This window comes from Rattus norvegicus, chromosome 20, assembly GCF_021556685.1.
Source record: "Rattus norvegicus strain SHRSP/BbbUtx chromosome 20, alternate assembly SHRSP_T2T, whole genome shotgun sequence".
In the NCBI taxonomy this organism is placed as follows: domain Eukaryota; kingdom Metazoa; phylum Chordata; class Mammalia; order Rodentia; family Muridae; genus Rattus; species Rattus norvegicus.
Genome location: NC_141553.1, coordinates 50,935,001 through 50,962,980, shown reverse-complemented (window position 1 = coordinate 50,962,980; position 27,980 = coordinate 50,935,001). Strand labels below are relative to the sequence as shown.

Below are 27,980 nucleotides of genomic sequence, written 5' to 3'. Positions count from 1 at the left end.
TCCGACTTCTATTTCTGTAGGTTTGTAGGTTGTGTTAGTAATTTGCAGTTGGCCCCTATTCTGTAGGGAATTTTATCACTTCAGGTATTATAGTGTTCACAGGCAGAGGTTTTATTTGATTCTGATCATCTTTCCATTTTGTTTTCTCCCTCTCCAAAGTGTCTTGCCTTAATATTATTTTTAAACTTAAGTTTATGAATTCTTTGCCTGCAAGTATGTCTTTGTTCCATAGATATGCCTGGTGCCCTCACAGACCAGAAGAGAGCATAGGTTTCCCAGGAACTGGACTTACAGACATTTGTGAAGCGTCACTTAGGTTCTGGGGATCAAGCCTGGGTCCTCTAGAAGAGGCCCAGCTAGCCCTCTTAAACTCTGAGCTGTCTCTCCAGACCCACTCAAGCCCAAAGTCTTTTAGAAATGACCCCAGAGCCATATTAGATACCACGCAAAATGGTGTACTCTCAGAAGGTCTGGTAAAAGAATTAAGTCACAAACAAACAAAGAATGTATTGAATTACATTGTAAGCAGCAAGTGAGCCCCCATTGAAAGAGCCACAGTCCTGACACACTTGGAAATTCTTTACTGTGTGCATGCATGTGCACGTGTGTACGTCCATCTGTCCGTCTATCCATACACATGCCGTAAGATGCTTGCCAACCAAGATCAGAGGACAACTTCTGGTAGTTGATTCTCTCTTTGCAGTCAGTATGTGAGAGGCGTACAAGGGGGCCTTGTTTTCTTGTTAAGCAGAAAATTTACAGTGAATTTTATTCTTCAGAGCCTCCATTTATAAGAGGTGTCATGGGTCATTACAGAGTACATTCCAGAAGACTGCGGAAGATATCATGAGGCCCAGCTCCAAGCATACCACTTTGCCAAGCTTAAAAGGCTTCTAATTAGTTTTATAATTCATCTAATCCAGCTAAACGCTTTGCGACTAATTTGGATGAAGATGTATTTCCTCGTTTTGGCATATTACTTTGGGTTCATTTTGATGCTTTTGGGGCTTAAACTTTGCTCCCACAAAGCAAACTTACAATTTAAGTTACATCGATTGATCGATTGATTGATTGATTGATTGATGTGTGAACATAACCATACAACCATACCACATATACATACCACAGCATGCTTGTGGAAGTTAGAGGACAATCTGTGGGAGTTGTCAATGCCTTCACCATGTGGGTTGCACAGATTGAACTCAGGTCACGTGGCTTGGTAGCAAGTATTCAGCCTGCTAAGCCGTCTGCATAACCCAGTAGCAGATTATCAGTGGTGTTTGCGCTGAATTAAGTTAGCCCTTCTATTGCTGGATGACCTTCCTTGAGTTTCCCAAGTGTGCAATGAGAACTCTGTTTTGGCCGGCCAGAGTCTGAGCATCTCTCAGTGTGGTGTGAACTCTAGAAATAATGAGCTCACTGTTCTTCACCCCTGGCCTCCCCTGTGGAGTTTCACCTTACTCATGCATGCATACATTGATGTCAGCAACAAACCGCAGGGATCCTTAGTGTAGAGTTTAAGAAGTAAATTCTTACTCCATAAAATTCAACCATTTCAGCTTCCTCAAAAAATCTAATTTCTGCCTTTTGGTTTGCACCTATTCCGGGAGCAGAGCCTCTGTACTGGCTTCCCACCCACTCAGCCCACACCCCAGTTGCAGCTCCATCCCCCAGGTGTTCTAAAACATTGGGGATCACAGGATCACAGGAATATAGAAGGAATAAGCTCCAGTCGGAGACAGGAAGGCCAGTTAACACCAGAGATAACCAGATGGCCAGAGGCAAGCACAAGAACATATGAGCAACAGAAACCATCACTACTTAGGCCACATCAGAACCCAGTACTCCCACCACAGCAAGCCCTGGATACCCCAACACACCTATAAAGCAAGGTTCAGATCTAAATTGTCATCTCATGAAGATGATACAAGACTTTAAAAAGAACATAAATAGCCCCCTTAAAGAAATAAAGAACACAGGTAAACAGGTAGAAGCCCATAAAGAGGAAACTCATAAATCCCTTTAAGAACTACAGGAAAAAACAAACAAGTGAAGGAATTGAACAAAACCATCCAGAATCTAAAAATGGAAGTAGAAACATTAAAGAAATCAGAAAGGGAGACAACCCTGGAGATAGAAAACCTAGGAAAGAGATCAGGAGTCACAGATGCAATCATCACCAACAAAGTACAAGAGATAGAAGAGAGAATCTTGGGTGTAGATGATACCATAGAAGACATCGACACAACAGTCAAGGAAAATTCAAAAAGTAAAAAGCTCCTAACTCAAAACATTCAAGAAGGTAAGGATACAATGAAAAGACAAAACCTAAGGATAATAGGTATAAAAGAGAGTGAAGATTCCCAACTCAAAAGCCCAGCGAACATCTTCAACAAAATTGCAGAAGAAAACTTCCCTAGCCTAAAGAAAGAGATGCCCATAAATATACAAGAAGCCTACAGAACACCAAACAGATGGGACCAGAATTAATTGTCATATAATAATTAAAACACCAAATGCACAGAACAAAGAATATTAAAAGCAGTAAGGGGAAAAGGTCAATAACATATAAAGACAGACCTGTCAGAATTACACCAGACTTCTCAACAGAGACTCGAAAAACCAGAAGATCTTGAGCAGATGTCATACAGACCCTAAGAGAACAAACATGCCAGCCCAGGCTACTATACCCAGCAAAATTTGCAATTACCATAGATGGAGAAACCAAGGTATTCCAAGACAAAACCAAATTTGATATCTTTTCATTAATCCAGCACTGAAGAGGATAATAGAAGGGAAAATCCAACACAAGGAGGGAAACTACACCCAAGCAGAAGCAAGAAACTAATCTTCTCACAACAAACCCCAAAGAAGAGAATCATACAAACCTCTAACAACAAAAGTAACAAGAAGCAATAATCATTGGTCCCTAATGTCTCTCAATATCAATGGACTCAATTCCCCAATGAAAAGACTTAGACTTACAGACTGGATACATAAACAGGACCCAGCATTTTGCTGCATTCAGGAAACACACCTCAGTGACAAAGACAGACACTACCTCAAATAAAAGACTGGAAAAAAATTTAAACAAATGTTCCCAAGAAACAAGCTGTAGCAGCCATTCTAATACCCAATAAAATCAACTTTCAACCAAAAGTTATCAAAAGAAAAAGATGAGGAAGAACAGTACATAATCATCATCAAAGGAAAATCCACCAAGATGAACTCTCAATTCTGAACATCTATGCCCCAAATGCAAGGGCACTGACATTTGTTAAAGAAATATTACTGAAGCTCAAAGTACACCTTGACCCTCAAATAATAAGAGTAGGAGGTTTTAACACCCCACTCTCACCAATGTACAAATCATGGAAACAGAAACTAAACAGAGACACAATGAAACTAATAGAACTTATGAACTAAATTGATCAAACAGATATCTATAGAGCATTTCACTCAAAAACAAAGAATATACCTTCTTCTTAACATCTCACAGTACATTTTCAAAAATTGATCATGTAATTGGACACAAAACAAACCTTAACAGATACAAGAACATTGAATTAATCCCATGTATTCTATCAGATCACCACGGACTAAGGCTGGTCTTTAATAACAACAGAAACAACAGAAATCCCCCACACACATGGGAGCTGAACAACTGTTTACTCAATGATAAATAACTCTGTGAGGGAAGAAATAAAAAAAGAAATTAAAGACTTTTTAGAACTTAATGAAAATGAAGGCACAACATATCCAAACTTATGAGGCACAATGAAAGCAGTGCTAAGAGGAAAACTCATAGCTGTGAGTGCCTCCATAAAGAAATTAAAGGAATCATACACTAGCAGCTTAACAGCACATCTGAAAGCTCTAGAACAAAAGAAGCAAAAACACCGAAGAGGAGTGAACAGCAGTAAATGATCAAACTCAGGGCTGAAATCAACCAAGTAGAAACAAATAGGGCTATACAAAGAATCAGCAAAACCAGGTGCTGCTTCTTTGAGAAACTCAACGAGATGTTAAACTTTTAGCCAAACTACCTAGAGGACACAGAGATAGTATCTAAATTAACAACAGGAATGAAAAGGGGAGACATAACAACAGAAAGTGAGGAAATTCAAAAGATTATCAGATCCTACTACGAAAGTCTATATTCAGCAAACTGGAAAAATCTAGATGAAATGGACAATTTTCTAGACAAATACCAGGTACCAAAGTTAAATCAGGATCAGATAAACCATCTAAACAGTCCCCTAAGGAAATAGAAGCAGTCATTAAAATTCTCCCGACCCAAAACACACACACACACACACACACACACACACACACACACACACACACACACACCCCTAACCCCAGGGCCAGATGGTTTTAGTTCAGAATTCTATCAGACCTTCAAATAAGACCTAATACCAATACTTCTCAATTTATTACCCAAAATAGAAACAGAAGGAACATGACTTAATTCTATGAAGCCACAGTGATGCTGATATGTAAACCACACAAAGACCCAACAAAGAAAGAGAACTTCAGACCAATTTCCCTTACACATATCAATGCAAAAATGCTCAATAAAATTCTTGAAAATCGAATCCATAACACATCAAAATAACCATTCACCATGATCTAGTAGGCTTCATCCCAGGGCTGCAGGGATGGTTCACAATATACAGAAATCCATCAATGTACTCAACTATAGAAACAAACTCAAAGGAAAAAAAACACATGATCATCTCATTAGATGCTGAAAAAGCATTTAACAAAATTCAACACCCTTCATGTTAAAAATACTGGAGAGGTTAGAGATCAGGAATGCAAGGTCCATACCTAAATGTAATGAAAAACGATATACAGCCAACATCAAACTGAATGGAGAGAAACTCAACAATCCCATTAAAATCAGGAACAAGACAAGGCTGCCCACTCTCTCCATACCTTTTCAATATAGTACTTGAAGTCCTAGCCAGAGCAATTACACAACAAAAGGAGATCAAAAGGATTCGAATTGGGAAGGAGAAAGTCAAGACATCACTATTTGCAGATGATATGATAGTATACTTAAGTGACCCCAAAAGTTCTACCAGAGAACTACTAAAGCTGATAACTTGGGCAAAGTGTCTGGATATAAAATTAACTCTAACAAATCAACAGCCTTCCTTTACTCAAAGGATAATGGACTGATAAAGAAATGAGGGAAACAACACCCTTCGTAATAGTCACGAATAATATAAAATACCTCGGTGTGACTCTAACCAAGCAAGTGAAAGATCTGTATGACAAGAACATCAAGTCCCTGAAGAAAGAAATTGAAAAAGACCTCAGAAGATGGAAAGATCTTCCATGCTCACGGATTGGCAGGATTAATATAATAAAAATGGCCCTCTTACCAAAAGTGATCTATAGATTCAACACAATCCCCATCAAAATTCCAACTCAATTCTTCACAGAGATAGAAAGAGCAATTCTCACGCTCATTTGGAAGAACAGAAAACCCAGGACAGTGAAAACTGTTCTTAACAATAAGAGAACTTCTAGAGGAATCACCATCCCTGACCTCAAGCAGTATTACAGAGCCATAGTAATAACCTGATGGTATTCATACAATGACAGGCAGATAGATCAATGGAATAGAATTGAAGGCCCAGATATGAACCCACACACCTATGGTCTCTTGGTCTTTGACAAAGGAGCTAAAACCATCCAGTGGGAAAAAGATAGCATTTTCAGCAAATGGTGCTGGTTCAACTGGAGGTCAGCATGTAGAAGAATGCAGATCGATCCGTGCTTATCACCCTGTACAAAACTCAAGTCCGAGTAGATCAAGGACCTCCACATAAACCAGATATGCTGAATCTAATAGAAAGGAAAGTGGGGAAGAGTCTCGAACACAAGGGCACTTTCCTCTCTTTAGGATCATTTAGATCTAGATACATTCCAGATACAGCCTGCAGGCAGAAGGCGAGAACAGTTGTAGCATTACCAACCATATATATTATGTTTTCCTTTCTTTCATTCTTTCTTCCTTCCTCCCTCTCTTCCTTTCTTTCATTCTTCTTTTTTATTTTATTTTGTTTCATTTATTTGAGACATGATTTCTCTGTATAGCATTGGCTGTTCTGGAAATCTATATACCAGGCTGGACTTGTGGCCTCAGATTCAAAGATCTGCCTGCCTCTGCCTCTCTGCCTCTGCCTCTGCCTCTGCCTCTGCCTCTGCCTCTGCCTCTGCCTCTGCCTCTGCCTCTGCCTCTGCCTCTGCCTCTGCCTCTGCCTCTGCCTCTGCCTCTGCCTCTGCCTCTGCCTCTGCCTCTGTCTCTGCCTCTGCCTCTGTCTCTGTCTCTGCCTCTGTCTCTGCCTCTGCCTCTCTGTCTCTGCCTCTGCCTCTGCCTCTGCCTCCTCTGCTTCTGCCTCTGCCTCTGCCTCTGCCTCTCTGCCTCTGCCTCTGCCTCTGCCTCTGCCTCTGCCTCTGCCTCTCTGCCCCCTGTCCCCCTGTCCCCCTGTCCCCCTGTCCCCCTGTCCCCCTGTCCCCCTGTCCCCCTGTCCCCCTGTCCCCCTGTTCCCCCGCCCCTGCCTCTGCTTCTGCCTCTGCCTCCCAAGTGCTGGGATTAAAGTGTGCCTACCATATTTATTTTCTTTTCATCATGAATCTCACGACTGTGCTGTCCATTGCTCTCACAAATGGCAGGGTTTTCCCTTCATTTATTTAGCTCTACTTGTTAATTATATTTTATGATTAAGGATCAAGCCTGTTCTGATTACTCTATTATGACTAGAAGCAGAATTTCATTCCCTGTTCTCTTCTCATAATCCTTTGTATGTATGAATTAAACAAAACAAACAAAGATATGGGGGGAGAAGCCTATGGCCAACGATAAAGGGCCAGATAGATGTTAGTCTCAGTTTGAAGTCTTGGAATAGAGATCGTTCTTGGACCCTTGTATCAGAAACTTCTAGTCTACACGGAGACCCTGTAAAGTCAAGGAAAGGGGTGTGAGTATGAATGTGTGTCCTTTGGGCTCCTTGCTTTTCTGGTCACCTCAGTCTTGCTTATGCCTAATGAAGAAGGAAGGAAGGTATTAATCTTGCAGCATTTATCATCTGATATATTTTCTTACAGCAACGGTTTCTTAGGGGCAGGTTCTCAGGCAGACCCACAAAATAGAAAGTATCTATCCCTGTGTTCTGTGGCCTTTCCTTGCAAATAGATTCCTTGGGCTCTGTAGTTGTTAAATGAACTCAGTGAAGAGGTTAGACTGTGCACATTTTAATGATTCTTAAAAAAAATGGCTCAAGATAGAGAGCCTGTCTACTTCCAACTGTCTCTGTGAGACAATAAATGTCTCTATCAAAGGATTGACTTGTACCTGATTTGTACCTTGGAGACCTTAGTCTCACAGTTTTAAGAGAATAGACTTTAATCCTTCAGTATCTGTCGTCTGTTGCTTTAAGACAAACCATCTCAAGATTCAATGAACATCATCTTTTTAATATATGAGTGCTATAAAACCGTTTATGACATTCAGATCAGCTTTAAAAGTCCATGTTCTGTCTACTCAATTATTTTTGGCAGTTCTGCAACTTTATTTGACATTCAGCAGTTAGTTCTCATCCACATTGACCGTCTGTAAATTTTTGAATGTGGTAGCAGGCACATAAGTTACCAGCGTGTAGAGCTTGTTTGGTGAATCCTCGTCCTCGTTACACTTCCTGGACAAACGTACTCGGATGTGGTACGGAACATTCTTTATTCCCTTGTCCCAGATGGCTTTATTGAGCCTGGTGTCAAAATACAGCTAGAAACCGAGTTAGCTGTTTTTGATTTTATGTTATGTCATTAAGTTAAAAATATTTATAAATTATAAAAAAAAATTTTTAAAGTACCTTCAACTAGCACTGTTTAGTTAGCTCAGGATTCTGCCAGACAGTTTTGGTCTGGGGCAGCGTCAATGCATCTAATGCTGTCTTCCCTATGCCTGGACTGGGGTGTGGCTTATGTGGAGGCTGACCGGTCTCAGATGGCCTCACATCTGTAATGGTTGGTTATTGATGGCGATTGTGAGTCCCCCACATGCCTCTTAGGCAGCTCCAGGCACATAGCAAGAATCCAGAAGGAAGTCAGGTGTGACTGTAATCTCCTGCAGTACTCAGGAAGCTGACAGAGCAGTGTTGCTATGAGTTTGAGGCCAACCTGGTCGAGTGAGCCCAAGCCAGCTTGAGCTGTAGGGTGAGACCGTCTCAAAGCGAACGTGCAGATGTGGGAGTCTTAGTGAAGCACTGACCTAAACTCTGCTGTGCAAGGAGGTTAAAGTTCTGCTTGTGTTGTGTTTGCCAGTGAGGAAGTCTCGCAGCCCGATTTAAGGATTAAAAAAAAAAGACGTGTTTATTTGTGGGGTATGTGGAGAATTACTGGTATTTCTACAGTCTGTCAGAATGTCAGTTTAAATTCAGATTAAAACGAAATAGAAACAAAATTTGACAGAGAAAGAAGAACCAGTGTTCGTTGGAGGGAACTTGCCTCGAGATTGGTCAGATCACTGGGTAGAGGGAAGGGTTACTCATGTACCTTCCCACATGTCGTTCTGGCCTACGACCTCCAGGTTCATTTTTCAATGAATTCCTAAGTTCAATCTACCTATGGAGCCTCCAGATTTCAATATGTTCGAAACCAAGCTTGCTTTTTTATATGCAAAGACTAATCTTTCTCCAGTATTTCTGTTTTAGGCTAATGCTGTCTATCTGCCTAAGCCGGAAGGCTAACTGCTTAGTAACCCTTCATTATTTCTCCTTCTTCTTCTTCTTCTTCTTCTTCTTCTTCTTCTTCTTCTTCTTCTTCTTCTTCTTCTTCTTCTTCTCCTCCTCCTCCTCCTCCTCCTCCTCCTCCTCCTCCTCCTTCCCTCCTCCTCCTCCTCCTCCTCTTCCTCCTCCTCCTCCTCCTTCTTCTTCTTCTTCTCTCACTCCAAGTCCTGCATTCCATCTCCTACATTTTTGTTCCACCAAGGGAATTCTTTGTGTGTGTTGAGTGTGCATGCCGGGACAGGTGTGTGTGTACATGCACATGAGTGAGTGCATGGTGTGTGTGTGTGTGTGTGGTGTGTGTGAGGATGTGTGTGTGGTGTGTGTGAGGATGTGTGTGTGGTATATGTGTGTGGTGTGTGTGTGGTGTGTGTGTGTGTGGTGTGTGTGTGTGGTGTGTGTGAGGGTGTGTGTGGTGTATGTGTGTGTGTGGTGTGTGTGTATACATGTGTGTGAGGGTGTGTGTGTGTGGTGTGTGGTGTGTGTGTGGTATGTACATGTGTGTGAGGGTGTGTCTGTGTGTGTGTGGTGTGTGTGTGTGGTGTGTACATGTGTGTGAGGGTGTGTGTGGTGTGTGTGTGTGGTGTGTGGTGTGTGTGTGTGTGGTGTGTGTGTGTGTGGTGTGTGTGAGGGTGTGTGTGTGGTGTGTGTGTGGTGTGTGTGTATACATGTGTGTGGTGTGTGTGTGTGTGGTGTGTGGTGTGTGTGGTATGTACATGTGTGTGAGGGTGTGTCTGTGTGTGTGTGGTGTGTGTGTGTGTGTGGTGTGTGTGTGTGTGTGGTGTGTGTGTGTGTACATGTGTGTGAGGGTCTGCTTATAGAAACCAGAGTTTTTGAAACAGGAGTCAACAGTGTGACAGAGCCATTTCTCAAGTCCCCATTCCCTTTGATCCGAGGGCCCCATCTTCTGACTTCCTGCAGAAAAACTCTAAGCTGGTCTTAGTTGATTTACCTTAGAGTTTCCTCTCAACTTTGAGCCATTCCAGAAAGCCCCCTTTGTAAGACCCAAACTTGTTCACACCACTTCTCGGCATGAAAAGATAACCGTGTCCTGTGTTAGCTGCCTTCCCACTGGTCTGACACAGACCTAACACAATCATCTTATAGAGAGAGAGGGCTTGTTTTGGTCCACTCTTTTAAGTCATAGTGTATGTTGAGTTGACCCACCGCTCTTGGGGCACCCATGATGGCGAGGAAGACCACTCACCCCAGGCCACCAAGCAAAAGAGAAAGGCAGGAGAAAGGGCCTCAGATCCAATGATCCCCTTCAAGGATGACCAGGAGACCTCCTAACACTTAAAGGGCCCACCAGTTTCAAATTCACCACATTAGACTCTGAGCCTTTATTATGTGGTTCGGGGAATTCTTAAGATCCAAACTGTAGTTCTAATGCCCATGGAGCCAAGGCTGGGCACTGCAGGAGCCCGACTTACAATGTGCTCCCCCTCCAGCTCTGCCTGCCTGACCCATCTCATTTCCTACCTCTCTTCCCACCCCGTGCCCTCTTCTTTAGCTTCCCTATCAACAACACATGCCCTTTTGCAATCCTTGCCTTCGGTCCATCCTGTTCATTCTCTTCCTTGGATATACACCCTCTCTTCTCTCTCTCTTTGGTAAATTCTTACTCATTATTCATCAGTGACAACTCACAAACTGGCCACCTCCCTGTGGATGAGCCACCAAGACACAGTCACTTCTCAATTCTTATTCCTCATTGCCCTTTGCTCTGGAAGTGGCCACTGTTCACACACTGACCACACCACATGGCTTCTTTGAATACCTTCTCTGTTGACCCTTTTTTTTTTCCTTTGAGCCACCATGTTGTTAATGGGGATTGAACTAAACAGCCAATCCTCCTGACCACCGAGCCATCTTTCCAGCCTGCCAATATTTTTTAACCACATCAATTCCGTTTCTCTGAGGTGGAACTTAGAAAGCCAAAAATTTCCCCTGTAGTTAGAAGCAGCTAAAGTACTCAGATTCTAATTAGGTGTAAATTAGATTTAAAAACTGGAATTTGGAGGCTGGAGAGATGGCCCTGAGGTTAAGAGCACTGGCTGCTCTTCCGAAGGTCTTGAGTTCAATTCCCAGCAACCACATGGTGGCTCACAACCATCTGTAATGTGATCTGGCGCCCTCTTCTGGCATGTAGGTGTAAATGCAAATAGAACACTCATGTAAAATCTTTTAAAAACTGGAATTTTTAAACTTCATGAAGTTTCTTTTGAAGAAACATGAAAGTGCTACAAAACCGCTTGTTACCGGGTCCCTGTACAATTCACCAATGCTGAGCCCATACACATCCTGTTATTGAGTTTGAACCCCTGTGTGAGTCTCCAATAGAAGTTAGTGCTTATGTCTGAGGATCACACCAGCTTTATTTATAGTAGCGCCAACAAGAAAACAATCTACACGTCCACCCACAGTGGACTGTGGGATCGTCATACCATGCAATAGGAGTATACTTTTTTAAATGGCTAGAAGCAAGAATATGAATGATTTTCACAGATGAATATTGAAGAGAGGGAGAGAATTTCAAATCAACAGAACACATATGCGGTTCCTTTCATTGAAGTTCCAGAAGAGGCAAATTACCCACTGGTAATAAAGGTTGGGTTATATCTGGTCTGGTTTGCTTTTGTTTGGTTTTGTTTTGTGCATCTAGGTATTTAATCAAGCTCTTACCTTAAGCCCGGACTATAATAGTGTTTTCTCTCCCCCCCTCCATTTTTTTTGTTATGTTTTATTTTTGACTTTTTGAGACAGGGTTTCTCTATGTAGCTGTGGCTGTCCAGGAACTCACTCTGTAGACCATCAGGGTGGCCTGGAACTTGCAGAGATCCCTCTGCCTCTGCCTCCCAGGTGCTGAGGTTAAAGGCATGTGTTTCCCTGCCCCGCCATGATATTCGCGTTTTAACCATAATGTAGTTTATATCTTGTTACAAATGTGAGGAAAATAATGAGATGATGATGTGTGTTGTCTGAATGAGAAGTGAAGGCATAAAAACATGAGCTGCATCTTCAAAGAAGCGAAGAAAGCGTTGCAGCGTGGCGGCATTCCGCTTCAGAGCCGTGGTCTTAAGCCTCTTCATATATGTTAATGATTGTAATTGTACCTTCCTTCACTTAATACCACTGCCTTTGCATATTAGTGCGGCTTAAGTAAAGAAAGTTACTAGCAGTAAACGATGTGACAGATACCTTACGTCTGACGTTTAATTCACTGCGAGGACTACATCGAGCCCTTTCAGAACTGCAAATCTTCGCTGATGTCCTTCTCCATGTGTTTTTTTTAATCCCCCGATGCTTTGTGAGATGCGAATCCAAACTAATTCTTCAGACTCTTGAGGAGAGTGGAGAAGTTGGCACTCGTGCTTACACACAGCATCAAACACCGCCCAGCACCTGATTGCCCAAGCCTCCCAGGGTGAAGGAGTGCTAATTGCTGGGCGGCCTGGCCAGGGGACGTGCCTCTCCCATCCTTCTCCCGTGGAGTTGGCTAAGCAACCACTCACCCTGCCAACCGGATGGCCAAGAGCTGCCAAGGAACTCCAGTGGGTGACCCATGGCAGCTGCATCCCTGGTATTTCAGAAACAGGACCAGGCTCAGAGGACGCAGTTCCCGAGATGTCCGGTAGGGGGGGTGTCTCTGTGCCGCAGCCGGGGGCGAGGGGCGGGGCTGCGGTACCTGAGGCTCGGACACTTCTGCACCTGACCTCGCGGGGGCGCTGCGGAGCTCCCGCCGCCCAGCCTGGCTCAGTCCCATTCCTTTAACCCTCCGCCAGCCCTCGCAGGGGCAACAAGGGGGCGGGGTCGGGCAGCGAGCGTGATAGGGCGGGCGAGCTAGCGCCCAGGTGAGTTCTTCCAGCGCGGCTGGGCCTGGGAGGACAGCACCTGAGCCCGCAGAAGAGGCACGAGAGGAGATGCCGCTGTCTCCACCATCGCAGGGCGACTCCAGGGAGGCCAGCCCGTCGAAGCCCCCCAAGAAACACCCCACATTCCACCTCTGGCGCTCCAAGAAGAAGCAGTCTCCGTCGTCCAGCTGTGGGGTGTTTATCCCACACCCGCCCGGGGCTCTTGGGGAGATCAGGTAAGCGCTGCGTGTTCGGACGCCCCCTGCACCGACTCCCTGCTCCGTGGTTCAGCCGGTTTTGCAAAATTCGTCCTGCCCCGAAACTGTGCCACAGGGACCGGGACCCCCAGACTGTTCTCTGGTGTCTCATGCGTGGGGCCTTAGTTTTAACTTTCTCAGTCTGCACTTGCAGCTGAGAAAAGCAGGAGGGCAGTGAAGGGTTGGGATCGAAATGAATGCCTTTAGGAGTGCCTTGGAGCTCTGGAAATACTTTTGATTTTAGTACCTTAATCGTAAAGAACCCCATGTTAGTCTCCATTATTCTCACAAGAGCGAGTGGAGGAGGACGTGGAGGGGCTAGTTGACTCTATTAAGTGGATAGAGAAATGGAGGACCTGGGGTAAACAACCCCCACATCCTCCCACCCCCTGAGACTCAGTGAGTGGCCAAACCAGGGAGTAACTAGTTCTTAAAATATAAGGATTGAGACGTACCTCAGTGACACAGTGCTGGCCCAGCTTGTGCCAGTCCCTAGGTTCAATCCTCAACACCGAAGAAAAAAAAATAGCTATTGTGCTTTTAAATCATACATAGATTTGTGTGTGTGTGCTGGTTTTATTGTAAATGTATAACTTTCAGTTATCCTAACAGAATGGATGGTTGGTTTCCTGTCTATCAAAATGTAATAACACATGACTCTTGGTATTTTATTCAAGAGAAAACATCTTGGTGCCAAAGTGACAAAGAGATTTTCCTTCTAGAGCCTTTCTGTATTTTAGGCCAGTCAGGAAACACTCCGTTCTGTCCTCCAGGACTGTGAGGAACTTTGTACCAGCGAAAGCTCTGAAAAGCAAATGTGCTTGTTAGCCCTTGGAGTATTTTTCTCGTCAAGGCATCTTTACAAATGTTTCATTACACCTGGGAGAAAGTTCTTGAAATTTAAAGAGGATGGACAAACTTCTGGTCAGTGTAGCGTCCACTGTGCCCAGGTCTTAGCATAGCTTTTATTATTTTCACGATTACTTGGAGTCTCGCAAAAACCCCGGGCCCAACAGAACCATCATTCTCATGCCATGGCCTTCCAGGCACTGGGAACGCAGGCCACGTTACCATCATAGCTTCCTCCCGTGTCCCTCATCATCTCTAGGTCGTTCTTAATACCTAAAACATTATAAGCGGTTGCTAAATATCTTACTTAGTGAATAATGTCAAGGAAAAATGGTTTTATGTTTAATGCAGATACAATATTTTCCAGTAGTACTTTCTCTCTATTTTTAAATTTAATATTTAGCAGTGTTGGGGGGATGCACACATAGGCATGCACGTACGCACACATGCACATGTGAGCACGCATTGCCTAGACACCTAGGACATCGGGTCCTTTGGAACTGGTGTTCCAGGCTGTTCCAAGCTGCCAGATTCAGAGGTTCAGCGAAAAGAATGTGGGTTCTCTACACCCTTAACCACCGAGCAATCTCTTCCATCTCTGGTATTTTCAATGTTTGGTTGAGATGTGGAAGTTGATTGTATCAGGAAACAAAATAAAGTCCCTCCGCTGACCCCCGTCAGGGTTTGATATCATCCACAGTTTCAGGTGTCCAGTGGGCTGCCTCGGAATTACCTTCCCTCTTCTCAGGATAAAGAAGACTAGGTTACTTGTCTCAAACACGAATTTAAAACTCTCATCATAAAAGCAAAGCTATAAAGGGAGGAACGAGGAGGTAGGTAGGACAGGGAAGTGCCTGTTTTCCGAGAATTGTCGACCGTACCTTACGGCTCTAGATTCTCTGTATCCTGTGAGTGAACGTCCGTAAAGCCAGCTGTTCCTCACCATACACTAGGGTGAATACGGCTGCCTCTCTTCCTGCAGCTTGCTCACAATGTCTTCCCACCTTGGCCTTGGCAAACATGCTAATCCTGTGCTATTTTCATAGGAATACTTACTGCAGAATGGGGTCACAGCATGGCCAGGCTCACATTTTCTCATCTTTGTCAGAGGCCAGCAAATGCGCTCTGAGGGCCGTGGTAGCTGTGGCCAGAGTGCCCGCCCTCGGCAGCCCTTAGTGGGTACAGTCATTGTCCATTTTAATTGATGTTCTGTTTTGCAAAGAGTTCATTCAGGGCCTGGATTCTCTGAGTTTGAATTCCTGTGTGTGTGTGTGTGTGTGTGTGTGTGTGTGACACCCAGGTATGTCATCCTGGCAAGTTACTAACCATTTTGTGTCATAACATCCTCATTCAAAAAAAAGGAAATAAAGATAGTTGTTCAATTAGACAGATGAGTGTACCCCAAGTGTCTCAGGGCACTGACTCTTTAAGTTTTTAATTTTCTTTTTCATTTCACTTTCTTTAAAAAAACAAACAAACAAACAAACAACATTTTATTTTATTTTAAAGCTGGGTGTGGTAGAATGTACCTTTAATCTCAGAACTTGGGAGGCAGAGGCAGGCTGATTTCTGTGAAGCTGAGGCTAGCCTGGTCTACAGAAAGAGTTCTAGGTCAAACCAGGATTACAGAGTGAGGCCCTGTTACAAACCAAACCAAACCAGATTTTTTTTTTTAACATTTAGAGAGAGAGGGAGGGAAAGGGAGGGAGGGGTGGGGGGAGGAAGGGGGAGAGAGGGGAAGGAAGGGAGAGAAGGGAAGGGGAAAGGAGAGAGAGAGAGAGAGAGAGAGAGAGAGAGAGAGAGAGAGAGAGAGAACGAACAAAATTAGAAGAAATTGGTGTCAGGGCTGTGGCTCACTGGAGCCTACATAGTGAAGCCCTCTTTGCACCTTTAGTGCTGCTTCTCTCCCAGGCCCCCTCCTCCCAAAAGAGCTCTTAACCTCAAGCCAAAATACAGTGAATTAAAATGGTTGCCCTGGAGCTTAATGGATCTCAAGCAGAAAGACACCAACTGCTGTAGTAACATTTCTCAGAGACAGCCAAGCTCAGATGGCGGACAGGTCTTGTCACGCTCTAAAATCCCGCAGGCGTTGCCTCAGCTGGGGGGACAAGGAGAAAGAGTTTCAGGGAGAATACTTGTCTTAGGTAGGGTCCCCACTGCTGTGCTAAAACACCATGACCAAGAGTAACTTGGGGAGGGAAGGGTTTATTTCAGTCTCGCTCCATATCATAGTCCATCACCAAGGGAAGTCGGGAGAAACCTGGCGGCAGGAGCTCACACTAGACCATGGAGGAAGGCTGCCTGCTTGGTTGGCTTGCTCAACCTGCGTTCTTACAGCTCTCGGTATCAGCGGTCCAGTGGTTAGCACCGTAAGTCTTCTTTACCTGTAAACCAGAAATGAAGGTGTTTCCCTGTGAGGTCTGCGTAGTATAGACAGAAAGGCCCTGTGTCCCAGTCAGGGTTTCATGGCTGTGAAGAGACACCATGACCACAGCTAATCTTATAAAGGGAAATGTTTCATTGGGGCCGGCTGACAGGTTCAGAGGTTCAGTCCATTGCCACCAGGGTGGCAAGCTCAGAGGAGGGCAGGCAGATGAGGTGCTGGAGAAGGAGCTGAAAGTTCTGCATCTGGGCGGGCAGGCAGCAGGAAGACAGACCCATGGGGCCCGGCTTGAACTTCTAAACCCTCAAAGCCTGTGAAACACTTCCTGCAACAAGGCCTCCACATCTCCAATGACACCACTTCCTCTTAGTCCACGGGAGCCATTTTCATTCAAACCACCACACTCTGGCAGGGATGAGTGGTTGCAGGGAGGAGATGACGGTGAGGAGATCTGCCATTATTTTAGTAATGCCTATATATTTAATGCACACACGTGTACCTTTAAGTTAAAGTAAAGAACTTCAGGATCCTAGAAGAATTTAAAATTATCTCCAACAATCTTTAATTTCCTGTAAATATGTGGGATTTTTTTTAAGGCAGGTCTTACTATGGAACCATGACTGACCTGGGACTTGAAATGTAGACCAGGTTACCATAGAGATCTAACGGGACCACAATGGCCCAGGATAAATGGGATGGGAATGTGTGTGGGTGTGTGGGGGTTGGGGAGGCGAGGTGAGTGTCAGCGTCAGATGAAGATATCAGGCGTTGGCTCCCTCCCCTCTCCCAACCTGGTGCCTAAAAGTCAGAGCCCTACTATCAACCCGAGTAAGAATTTCCTGCCCTGACAGCTACCAGGCTTCGATCCTTGTCTGACTTTATAAGGTTTCCCCCTTGGTTCCCCTCTCCCCTGAGTATGCAGATGAGGTAACTTCCAACACTCCTGTCCTGAACAGTTGTACAGGGCCACACAAACCCTGCCCCAGAGACCCTGGCCACCTCTGTAGTGGCATAAATACCACCACCCCCTCTAAACGGAACCACCTCTCCAAAGCTGTTCCCAGGTGTGTGGTTCTTTACCTGGGCACCCGCTGCCGACCAAGGCCCCATTGCACCCACCTAGCCAGCCCAACTTCCCTCCCTCCAGCCCAGTATGCAACAGTCTGGCTCTCCCACGGGGAGAAGCAGACACAGAACAGCACAGATCCACGTGCCAATGCCAGTGCCTTCCCATATTGGGATTAAAGGTGTGCATCCCATTCCCAGTTTATGGATGTGTCTGAGCAAGGCCCCTCGTAGGTTCAATCCCAGCACCAGCAATTAAAAAGAAGAGAGGAGGACGTTAACGTATCTCGTTAGGAAGCCAAAGCTAGAGTCAAAAGGAGTTGCTTCTGAGGTGAGTTCAGAGCCCAAACCCAGTGTTGGTAAGCTTGCCACTTATTTCTGCCATCGTCACCCCATTCACTCCTGCTCCACACATTGAGTCATAGCCCACTCAGTCCATGTACGTCCTGGGAAGTGACTTAAGCCCTTTCCGAGTCTTCAAAGGCCCTGAGACTTGGGCTCACCTCTTCTTACTCCTGCTTTACGGTCGACTTTCCCTTGGAGGTAGGTGTTGGGAAGTGTCAGGGGCCTCATACACGCCAGGAACCCTTCTCTGTCCAGCCAGATCCTTGGCCCTGCTGCTTCAGCTTCTGACTATAAATCTGAGACCAGCGAACGGCACTCTGTTTATCATCAGTGGGCTGGACATATCAGATGCCGTCCTTGTTGGAACATTCCAAACGCACGCCTGTCTTCAAGATCGAGTTCACCGACGGGTCGCTTGTGTTTCAGAAGTGTCCGAGTGGAAGAAGAGTGATTTATTTATTAGCAAACCTTTGTCTGACTGGGTTGGAAAGGTTACAAAGCCTGAGTCGTGTGCCTTTCTGTTATCCTTGAAAACGTCTATCCAACAATTGCACAGCCTCTATCTTACATTGCATTTGTTTGTGTAAAAGATTTGGAGATCCTGCTTGTGAAAGCCATGTAATCTTAGCCTTAGAAACCATTTCCTAGGATTCGGATGGCTGTTTGTGTGTGAAAGCTCACTTTGTACCGTGGGTGCATGTGTATGTGCATGTGTGTGTGTGTGTGTGTGTGTGGCATGTATGTGTGTGTAGGTATATATGTATGTGTGTGTCTGTGTATGTATATATATGTATGTCATGTGTGTATATATGTATGTGTATATGTATGTGTATGTATGTATCTGTGTGTGTCTGTGCGTATATGTGTATATATATGTATGTGGGGTGTATGTGTGTATATATCTGGGTTTATCTGTGTGTCCGTATATGTCTGTGTGTGTGTGGTATGTATGTACATATGTGTGTGGGGATATATGTGTGCATGTATATATATGTATGTTATGTGTGTGTCTACATATGTATGTGTGTTTATCTGTGTGTGTCTGCACATTTGTGTGTGTGTGTGTGTGAGTGTGTATGTGTGTGAGTGTGTTCTCAAGATTGAACCCAAGGTCTCACCACTTTAAGCCGCTTAGCATGGACTGTTACCCTCGCCTCTATCTTTTTACTGAAATGATGGGATAAATTGAAATTCAAAAAGACATTCCTTAGATTCAGCCAACTGGAAGCACTGAGACTAAGAACTAGAGAAATGAAATTAGAGGTGATTCCACCTAAAAGAATTTCAGTCTAGTAGAGGGTGGGGCACGAGGACGAAACTGACTCAAGGAGTGGATGATGCAGTGAGGAAACAAAGCCTTAACCCAGTGTGTCGAGGTCAAAGGGATTATCCTGAGGAAGCAGCAGGTATGTCTTCCTCTGGTTAAACTTTATGCATATTGAATAATTAATGAGAAATTTTATTTTCTGGTATAAAAATCGTGCAAGGCTCCACATCTTCTTGGGTTATGGTTATCTTCCCTTCCATTCAATCCCAGACCAGAAGAAAAGCCTGAGAAGCTGTTATTTTCATGGTGGCACTTGGGCAGACAATGCCCATGCCCATGGTTGTACGGACGAGCTCATGCAACATGCGGGGTCTCGTTCAGATCTCACTTTTCAGTTCAGCACCTAGAAATAAAGCTTAGATGTGGAACATGGCAGACTGATATCAAAGCCCTGGCTGAAAGTACAAGTTGAAGGGATTCCCCTACCCGAATGGCTGGCTGGAAATGAAGGAGTCTGGGTGTTCAGGTGGGTTTACGGATCAAAGAAGGGGGTCCTTTGGAGTGTCCGGCTAACTCGGTGTCTTCTTGGTCTCTTAGATGATGCCGGAGTTGCCGTTGAGGGGTCTGGCTTAGTCCCTGCTCCTCGTATTTCTTTCCTTTCTGTATTTGCTTTAGAGACAGATTTGATTTAGAGACAGTGTGTTTCAGACTAGCCTCAACTTTGAAATCCTCTTGCCTCAGATCCTAAGTGCTGGGCTGCAGAAATTCGTCTCCTGGCCAGGAATGTAATATTGGCTCTGAGTTCAATCGTGAACAATAACAAAAATCCCCACTAAGACCAGGTTTTATCCGTACTATAGCCTGTGATGCCAACACACGCCTTCCCCGTGTTCACCTTAGAAAAGTGTCTTGTCTTCTATCCAGAGGGTACTGATGTATGAGTTTGCATCTTGTGTTTTTGTTTGTATGTGTGTTTGTGTATGTTTCTGTGTGTGTGTTTGTGTGTGTGTTTGTATGTGTGCATTTGTGTGTGTTTGTGTGTTTATATGTGTGTTTGTGTGTATGTTTCTGTGTGTGTGTGTTTGTATGTGTGTGTCTGTGTGTGTTTGTGTGTGTGTCTGTGTGTCTGTGTGTCTGTGTGTGTGTATGAGTTTGTATGTTTGTATGTGCATGTGTTTGTATGGGTGGGTTTGTGTGTGTGTGTATGTTTGTGTGTGTGCTTGTATGTGTGCATTTGTGTGTGTGTGTGTGTGTGTGTGTGTGCAGTTCAGAAGATAACTTGAAGATCAACTTCTGCTTCCACTCTGTGGAATCCAGGGATGAACTCAGGTCGTTAGGCTTGCTGGCATATTCCTTTACCTGCTGAGCCATCTCACCAGTTCTTCCATCAGTTTGTAAAGGAAGGTTGTTTTTGTTTGTTTTTAAATCGTGAGACTGTCTAACTAAGTTGCATAAGCTGGTCCTGATTCATTCTGTATCCCAGACAGGCCGTGAGGTTGAGGTCCTGTTGCCTCCATCTTCCACATAGAAGGTCATCCGTGTGTGAGTTCTGTTTCCGATGGCCCCCTCAGTGGTCCCCACGTTAGCGCATCATCCGATGAGCTACAAAGAGACCTTAGCTGTGTCCTTAAGGCAGACGATCCAGAATTCCATTCGCGGTAACCCCAACTGCTCTGCCAACAAGGTACAGCCAATGTTGTGCCTATAACTAATACAGAAAAGTGAAATGCAGGAGCTAGAGAGATGGCTTAGAAGCTAAGAGCTCGGCTGTTCATGCAGAGGTCAGACCTTCCTTCCCAGGACACACATGGTGGCCAGCAACTATCTGTCACTCCAGTTCTAGCTCTCTCTTCCAGCCTCTGAAGGCAATGCAGACACAGGCTGCACAGACGCAGGCAAGACACTCACACACATAAAACAAAAATAAATAAGTAAATCCTTAAAGACTACTGTATACATATCAAATAACTTAATAAATTTTAATTGTGTTTGAATTTATAAAATGTAATTAAATTTATAAAATAATACAGTTTATTATAATAAAATTATTAAAATATAATCAATGTATTTTAAATTACGTGTCTCTGTGTGTACGTGTACACATTAGTGCAATGCCTGTGAAGGCCAGAAGAGGGCGTCAGATCCACCCAGGTGGTTGTGAGCCACTGGATGTGGATGCCAGGAACTGGACTCAGGTCCTCCACAAGGACGGTGCAAGCTCTTAGCCCCTGGGCATCTCTCCAGCACACAAGCAGAGCGATTTGTTCATTTCTGTTGTTGCTGTTGCTGTTGTTTATTGGTTGGGGGGGTTGGGTTTTTTTGTGGTTGTGGTTGTGGTTGTTTTTTGAAACAGGGCCTCCCCCTCTCCCTCTCCCTCTCCCTCTCCCTCTCCCTCTCTCTCTCTCTCTCTCTCTCCCTCTCCCTCTCCCTCTCCCTCTCCCTCTCCCTCTCCCTCTCCCTCTCCCTCTCCCTCTCCCTCTCCCTCTCCCTCTCCCTCTCCCTCTCCCTCTCCCTCTCCCTCTCCCTCTCCCTCTCCCTCTCTCTCTCTCTCTCTCTCTCTCTCTCTCTCTCTCTCTCTCTCTGTAGTCCTGGATGTTGACCTTGAATTCCTTACATAATCCAGGCCGGCCTTGGAATCACAGAGATCTGCCTGCCTCTGCCTCGTGTTTGTCAGTGATAAAAGGTCGCTTCGGTTATAGGGTCGGCCTGGATTGCACTTGTCACATTAGGAAGCCCCTCTATGGAGCTTGAAGCTGATGCCTCGACCCACTGCATTTTATTCACCATTCATCAAACAAACCTTTTCTGAACGCTGGTGGACTCGTAAGCATCCCGTGGGTACCGAGCTTGTTTGCTGTTAGGGAAGGAGGCAACAGGAGCAACTGGTGAGAGCCATGGTGAAGTGTCTTCTTTATCTCCTGTGCATGCAGGAGCCAGGAGCAGGCCCTTTTCAAGCCTGTGTACTGAGGTTTGCCCAGGCCTTGCCGGCAGCCACTCTTGGCTCCCTGTCCCCCACCACCCCACTAGGCTCTTGTGAAAGTTGTCCCTTAAAACAAGAAAATGTGATTACTGCGAGGGTGAGGTCGGGGTACAAAGGTATTCTGTGTCAGTATGGCCTACTCAAAACAAAATTTTGGGGGGAGCTTGCACAATTATTGACCAGGAGTCTTTCGTCAGATCATGTTTGAATGGAAATGAGCTATGGTGTTCCCATGGGTGTCATAAGCTATTGTATTCCTATGCGTGTCATATTCCTGTGTGTATCGGTAAGCATGTTTAGACAAGTGAGCTAAAAGCTAGATTGGATCGTTTTCAAGAGGAAAGCCAAGTGTGCCCGAGTGCCTGGCCTTGATCATGGTTGAGACTCTCACTGGTCTGCGTGTTAGGGTTGTCCTGATCTTACCCCGTAGAGTTTCTGGTCCTTTGCCCTACGTGCCCTGGCCTTTCTGCACTGGTGAGAGTTAATTGTACCCTTCTCTGTTCTTTCGCTTTTATTAAACCTTTAAAAAATGCCTCAAAGGGGATTACCAGTCCCTTATGAATCATAATCGTTGAAGGGGCAGGCACAGAACGTCCTCGGGGAATATCTGCATTGACTTCCCTGCTTACACAGGCTTGCCGCTTGCCTTTCTCTTTGCATAAACATGCGTGGGCCCCAGTTCCACCCATTTACAAGGCGTATAGAAGTTAAAGAGGAATACACAAATGCTCCTTCTCACACACACATACATACATACACATAAACACTCACACACATACACTCACACAGGTACACACACTCATACATGTAAACATACACTCATACATGTACACACACACTCAGACATACACACACACAACCATACAGATACACACACATATACACTCACACATGTACACACACTCATTCATATACACACACTGTCTCTCATACACACACACAAATCATATATATATACTCACACACACTCATACATGTACACACATACTCTCATACATACACAAACGCAATCATACAGATACACACACAATCATACAGATACACACATATACACTCACACATGCACACACACTCATTCACATAAACACACAACCATACACATACATACACATATACACTCACACATGTACACACACTCACTCACATAAACACACAATCATACACATGCATACACACATACACTCACACACATACACACACTGTCTCACACACACACACACACACACACACACACACACATCACCACCACCACGTCTCCACACATTTATTTATTTTAAGCAGGTCTCATGTAACCCATACTGGCCTCAGATTTCATATGAAGCAGATCCTGAGCTCCTGACCATGCTGCCTCCACCTCTCCCAACTGCTGAGATTTTGGGCATCTCTCGACACCAGGCTCTACATGTCCTCATGATGCTCAAAAACTGACCAACAAAGGACAGAAGTGACTATACGTTACTTTAGACATGCTGTCTAAGGAAAATAGACAACATCAGGATGATGGAGAAAGAGAATTCTTTTCAGCTAGGTAATTTCCCAGTCCCTCCTATCAATTAAACAAGCATAGGAACTTTGATCAAAAAGAAGTAGGCCAGCAGGGTGCAGTGGTGCATGCCTTTAATCCCAGCCCTTAAGAGGCAGAGGCAGGCCGATCTCTCAGTTCGAGGCCAACCTGGTCTACAGAGTGAGTCCCAGTACAGCCAGAGCTACATAGTGAGATGCTGTGTCCTAACCAACAAACACAAAAAAATGAAAAAGAAATAGGCCAGGGAGTTCTTCATACCCTTGATCTCTACAGTTACTTTCCCGTGCAGTGCACCATGTAACCTCTGTGACAGCTGTGCAGAGCGGGCCACCCAGCCTCACAAGGACCTTTGAGAGAACAGATCTGAAAGAGATGACTGGATACAGTGCAATATTTAAACCCAATCTTCCTGATATCCAAACTCATGACATTTTCACCCAACTGAAGAAACTAAATTACGCTATGGAATGAGGGGCTATTGGAGGGTGTTTGTGGGTGAGAGGTAGACAGGTAAAGAACAGAACTATGGGGCAAGGCATAGGGGCGCACGCCTGTAATCCCAGCACTTGGCAAGATAGGGTGGAGGCAGGAGGATTGGACGTTCAAAGTCATCTTTGGCTACATAGAAAGTTGGAGACAGAGATTGTGTTACATGAATCAGTGTCTCAAAAAAAGGGGAGTGGAGAAGAAATCTAGATAGCACTTGCTGTCTGTGGTGGTTTGGACAGAAATGGCCCCCATAGACTCCTGTGTTTGGATGCTTGGACCGTAGCGGGTGGCACTATTAGGAGGTGTGTTCTGGTTGGAGTAGGTGTGGCCGTTTTGGAGGAAGTGCGTCACCGTCAGTCACCGTTGGGATGGACAGTGCTCAGGCTGTGCCCACTGTGGAGCAGTCTCCTGCTGCCTGCAGATGGAGATGTAGAGCTCCAGGTTCCTCAGCACCACATCTGCCTGAGCGCTGCCATGCCTCCCGCTCCGTGACAGCAAGGAACTAAACCTCTGGACCCGTGCGGTGGCCCTAACTCAATGTGTCCCTTTATGAGTTGCCGTGATCACAGTGCCTCTTCACAGAATGGAAACCCTGAGATGCTCTCACAACTGTCACTCTTCAATGAACCAGGAAAGAGGCTTTCTATCCTGATAGTCTGAACCGTTCCAGTGCCATTGTGGAGAAGGGGGGCATCCAGGATGAAAGCTGCCTTGGGAGATCATAAGTCGTCTTTCTTTTCTGGGTACCCACAATGGGTGATTTGGGGAGAATCGGTGACTCGGGCCCTGCCGTGTTAACCAAGCTTGTAGTCCTGATGCTTCTGCATAAGTAGAGAGTCTGGGGGGAGGGGTGCTGAAGGTTTTCGCTCTGCACAGGACTGCCACACCTTAAAGAAGCAGGAAACTGCTGACTCCCCAACGTCCACGTTTATTGGACATGCTGTTGATTTGGAAGATGCAGGTTCTTTGATAGATGGGGCTTTCTTTTTCTACTGTATGCGTGAGTCCTAGGGATTGAACTTGGGTAACAGGGCTTGGCAACAATCACCTTTACGTGATGAGCCATTCATTGGACCCTCTTGTCTTTCTGTACTATTATTTCTTCTGTTCCTTTCCCTTTCTTCTTTTTGCACTGATCGCCTTCCGCCACACACCCTGCCTTTCGTTCATTGTTTGTTCGTTTGCTTGCTTGCTTGTTTGTTTGAAAATAGGGTCTCACACTGCATAGCTCAGGCTTATCTGGAATTTACCGCATACCCCAGGCTGGTCGTGAACTCCTGGCAATCCTCCTGCATCAGCCTCTCGCACGCATCCTGTTCTGTGGTGTATGGTCTCCAGTGACAGCGCCTGTGAGTTTGAAATCAATGCTCGCCATTCACTGAGCAGACGTGGTGAACACTTCCTGCGTGCCCACCCTGGGGTGCTCTGTGGGCTGCTGAGCCCTTCACGCGCTATAGAAAACAGTCACACCCCACTTCTTCCAGAGAAGCAGCCATATCCACCCTTCAAACAAAGAAAAGTTTCCAGGCTCGCCTGTCCGATAAAGGGGAGAGCGTGCTTACACGTGTGCAAAAGGCTGAAGGGTCAGGAACTTCAGGAGACAAAGGCTCACACCTCTGAAGAGTCGCCTTAGAGAAGGAGCGCCAGAGGGCTGCAGATGGCGTCAGTGCCGGAGCACGTGGGCATGACCAGAAATGCAGTTACCAAGTCTCCAAAGGGACGGCATTTCTATTTATATCAGAGACGGATGACAGGTGTGCACAGGATGTGTCTGTATGTGAAGACATAGGCACATCCAGATGCTGTCGGACTTCCTTCGTATTTCTACGAGGGGCTAGATTACCTGGCAGGTCAAGCCTGTATCTCTAACATCAGTAGATCTAAACCACGCAAGATGACACGCGTCTTTAATCCTGCACTCCTGGGGCAGAAACAGGTGGGTCTCCGAGGTTGTTGCTAGCCTGGCCCCGTGTTACTTTAAGTTATTAGAATTTGTAGTGGGGTTGAGAATGGCCTTCACTTTCAATGCCACATTGGAGGGGGGTGAACTAAGTTTCTAAAGATAATTATATCAATCTCTATATGCGTCCTGTGTAGAGAAGCCTGGCTGAAGCTCTGTGATTTTTCTTTTTTTTTTTTTTTTTTTTTTTTTTGCAAATGACACCTTTTGATTCTTCTTGGTGGCTGAATAACTTCTTGTGCATATATATCTTATACATTTTCTTCATCTGTGTATCTTGATGAACAGCTAAACCAATTCCACGGCTTCTGACCGGCACCATCACAGGCATAGGGTGCTAAGGTATCTTATGGGCATGGCTCTAATGCGTGGACCTCTCCTATAGCTCAAAACTTGCCATCCCCAGCCCCCCCCCCATCCTCTCTCTCCTGGGGACAATAATAGCTTCCTGCTGTGGGGTTGCTCAGGAACCCTGCAATTCCTTATCTGTTTTACCTCACCTGCCTACAACTTGCAGACTGAGTTCTTTGAATGACCTCTGTGGGCCACCTGGCCCCTGGCGAGATCCCGACTGACTGACGTAGCGGGGTGCTCACTCTTTTGATTAGATTTCAGCATGGAGGTTTTATACTGCTGAAGGGTAAAAGACAACCCAGAATCCGGTAATGGAGTTAAATGAGCTCAGGTCAGAGCTGGGGCTTAGGAAAACCGGCATAGATTGGATGGGAGTGCTTGGGTAAGACAGAGGGAGAAGCGACTGCCACTGGAGCTGGGAGGAGAGGTGATTCCTTCAGCCTTAGCTGAGCAGGGCCCTTCCAGGGTTGTCCCTCCTGCTCTTGGGAGACGTGCTCATCCGTGTGTGACGTCCTCTGTGAGCATTTGCATCTCGTTCTAGCCTCCGAACCTTTGCTCCAGACCTCCCCTCGGAGAAAGTGCATTTGGGATGTGTGAGCCCACAGGAGCCACATTCTTTTCCGGTCTTTCAAGGAGGCACAGAGCCAACTTCATTCCATTTTGCTTCAACTTTGAAGTGCAGTCTTTGATTTTTCTAGAACAAATTCCACAGCAATTATCAAACTTAACTGGGACTGCTAACACTCCAAAGATCCACCTTTCCTCCTCAGCAGGAGCTTGACCTGTGGATTACCGAGGCTCCAGGACTCAACAGCGTTACTTAAAAGGCCTAGTCCTCTAAAACACTTACCTGCATACCAACGTACATACATGTATGCATATACGCATACACACATGTGTGTATATGTGTGTGTGTGTGTGTGTGTGTATGAATGTGCTCATGATCTATGTAGAACATTGTTTATTATGTCCTGCTCTAGGAAATGAATTACTTTAACTGTATTCCGCTATAGGTCTACGGAAGGATAATTCTCCTAAAATTCACCATACAAAATTAGCTTCGTTTGCTGACAACTGCTGCTGGCAGAAGACATGGAGGTCTCACAGTTACAGAAGTGAGTGTGGAGGGTGCAGCTGCTGCTGTGACATCATGTGACTCTCTTGGCCTTTTGTTTTTCCTTTCAAATATCTGGTTTTAGTGTGTGTGTGTGTGTGTGTGTGTGTGTGTGTGTGTGTGTGTTAGCATAGAAGAGGGCATCAGATCTCCTGGAGACGGAGCTTCCAGTCTAGGGACAGAACTCTGCAAGGGCGGTGAGTGCTCCTAACCACTGAGCCACCTCCCAACGCCTCCATTGTGTTTTCTGACTCTTCCTTGTTATCTGTCTCCCTCCCTAACCCGATTGGTCATTTTCTTCTGCTCACTTTGACTAACTACCCAACAGAAACAACTCCAGGGAGGAGAAGTGCGTCCTGGGTCCTGGCTCACGGCTCCAGGGCTGAAGTCCACTGTGGCAGGACAGTCATGGTGGTGGGAATGTCATGGCTGTGTCAGCTGCAGTATGAGGAAGCTTGCCACATCTTGCAGGTGGACCAGGAAGCAGGCCCAAAGAAAAGCCAGGTTACAACCCTCAAAACTCACTCACCAGGTCCCGCATTCCAAGGGACCAGCCGGAGGACACGTTCAGCACACAACCTTATGAGGGTAAGGGACACTTGACGTTCAAACCACAGTGCTAGGTGCATAGAGAATCAGCAGCTGGGTTCATGACTGTACACTTCCTGCTCCACCAGGACCGTGAGGTTGCCTTTCTCATGAACACGGCACGGTGCACAGGAAGTCCCTGGTTATTCCTG

The 27,980-nt window shown here is 45.4% G+C and overlaps 1 protein-coding gene across 1 annotated transcript in view; it reads left to right on the top strand.

Moving 5' to 3' along the window:
* Positions 1 to 12,556: 12,556 nt before the first annotated feature.
* Positions 12,557 to 27,980, top strand: part of Crybg1 (crystallin beta-gamma domain containing 1) — a 195,383-nt gene continuing 179,959 nt past the window's right edge. The window contains exon 1 of the mRNA XM_087598715.1: positions 12,557 to 12,888. Coding sequence (XP_087454841.1) covers positions 12,722 to 12,888 — 167 coding nt within the window. The 5' untranslated portion in view covers positions 12,557 to 12,721. The remainder of the gene's footprint in view (positions 12,889 to 27,980) is intronic.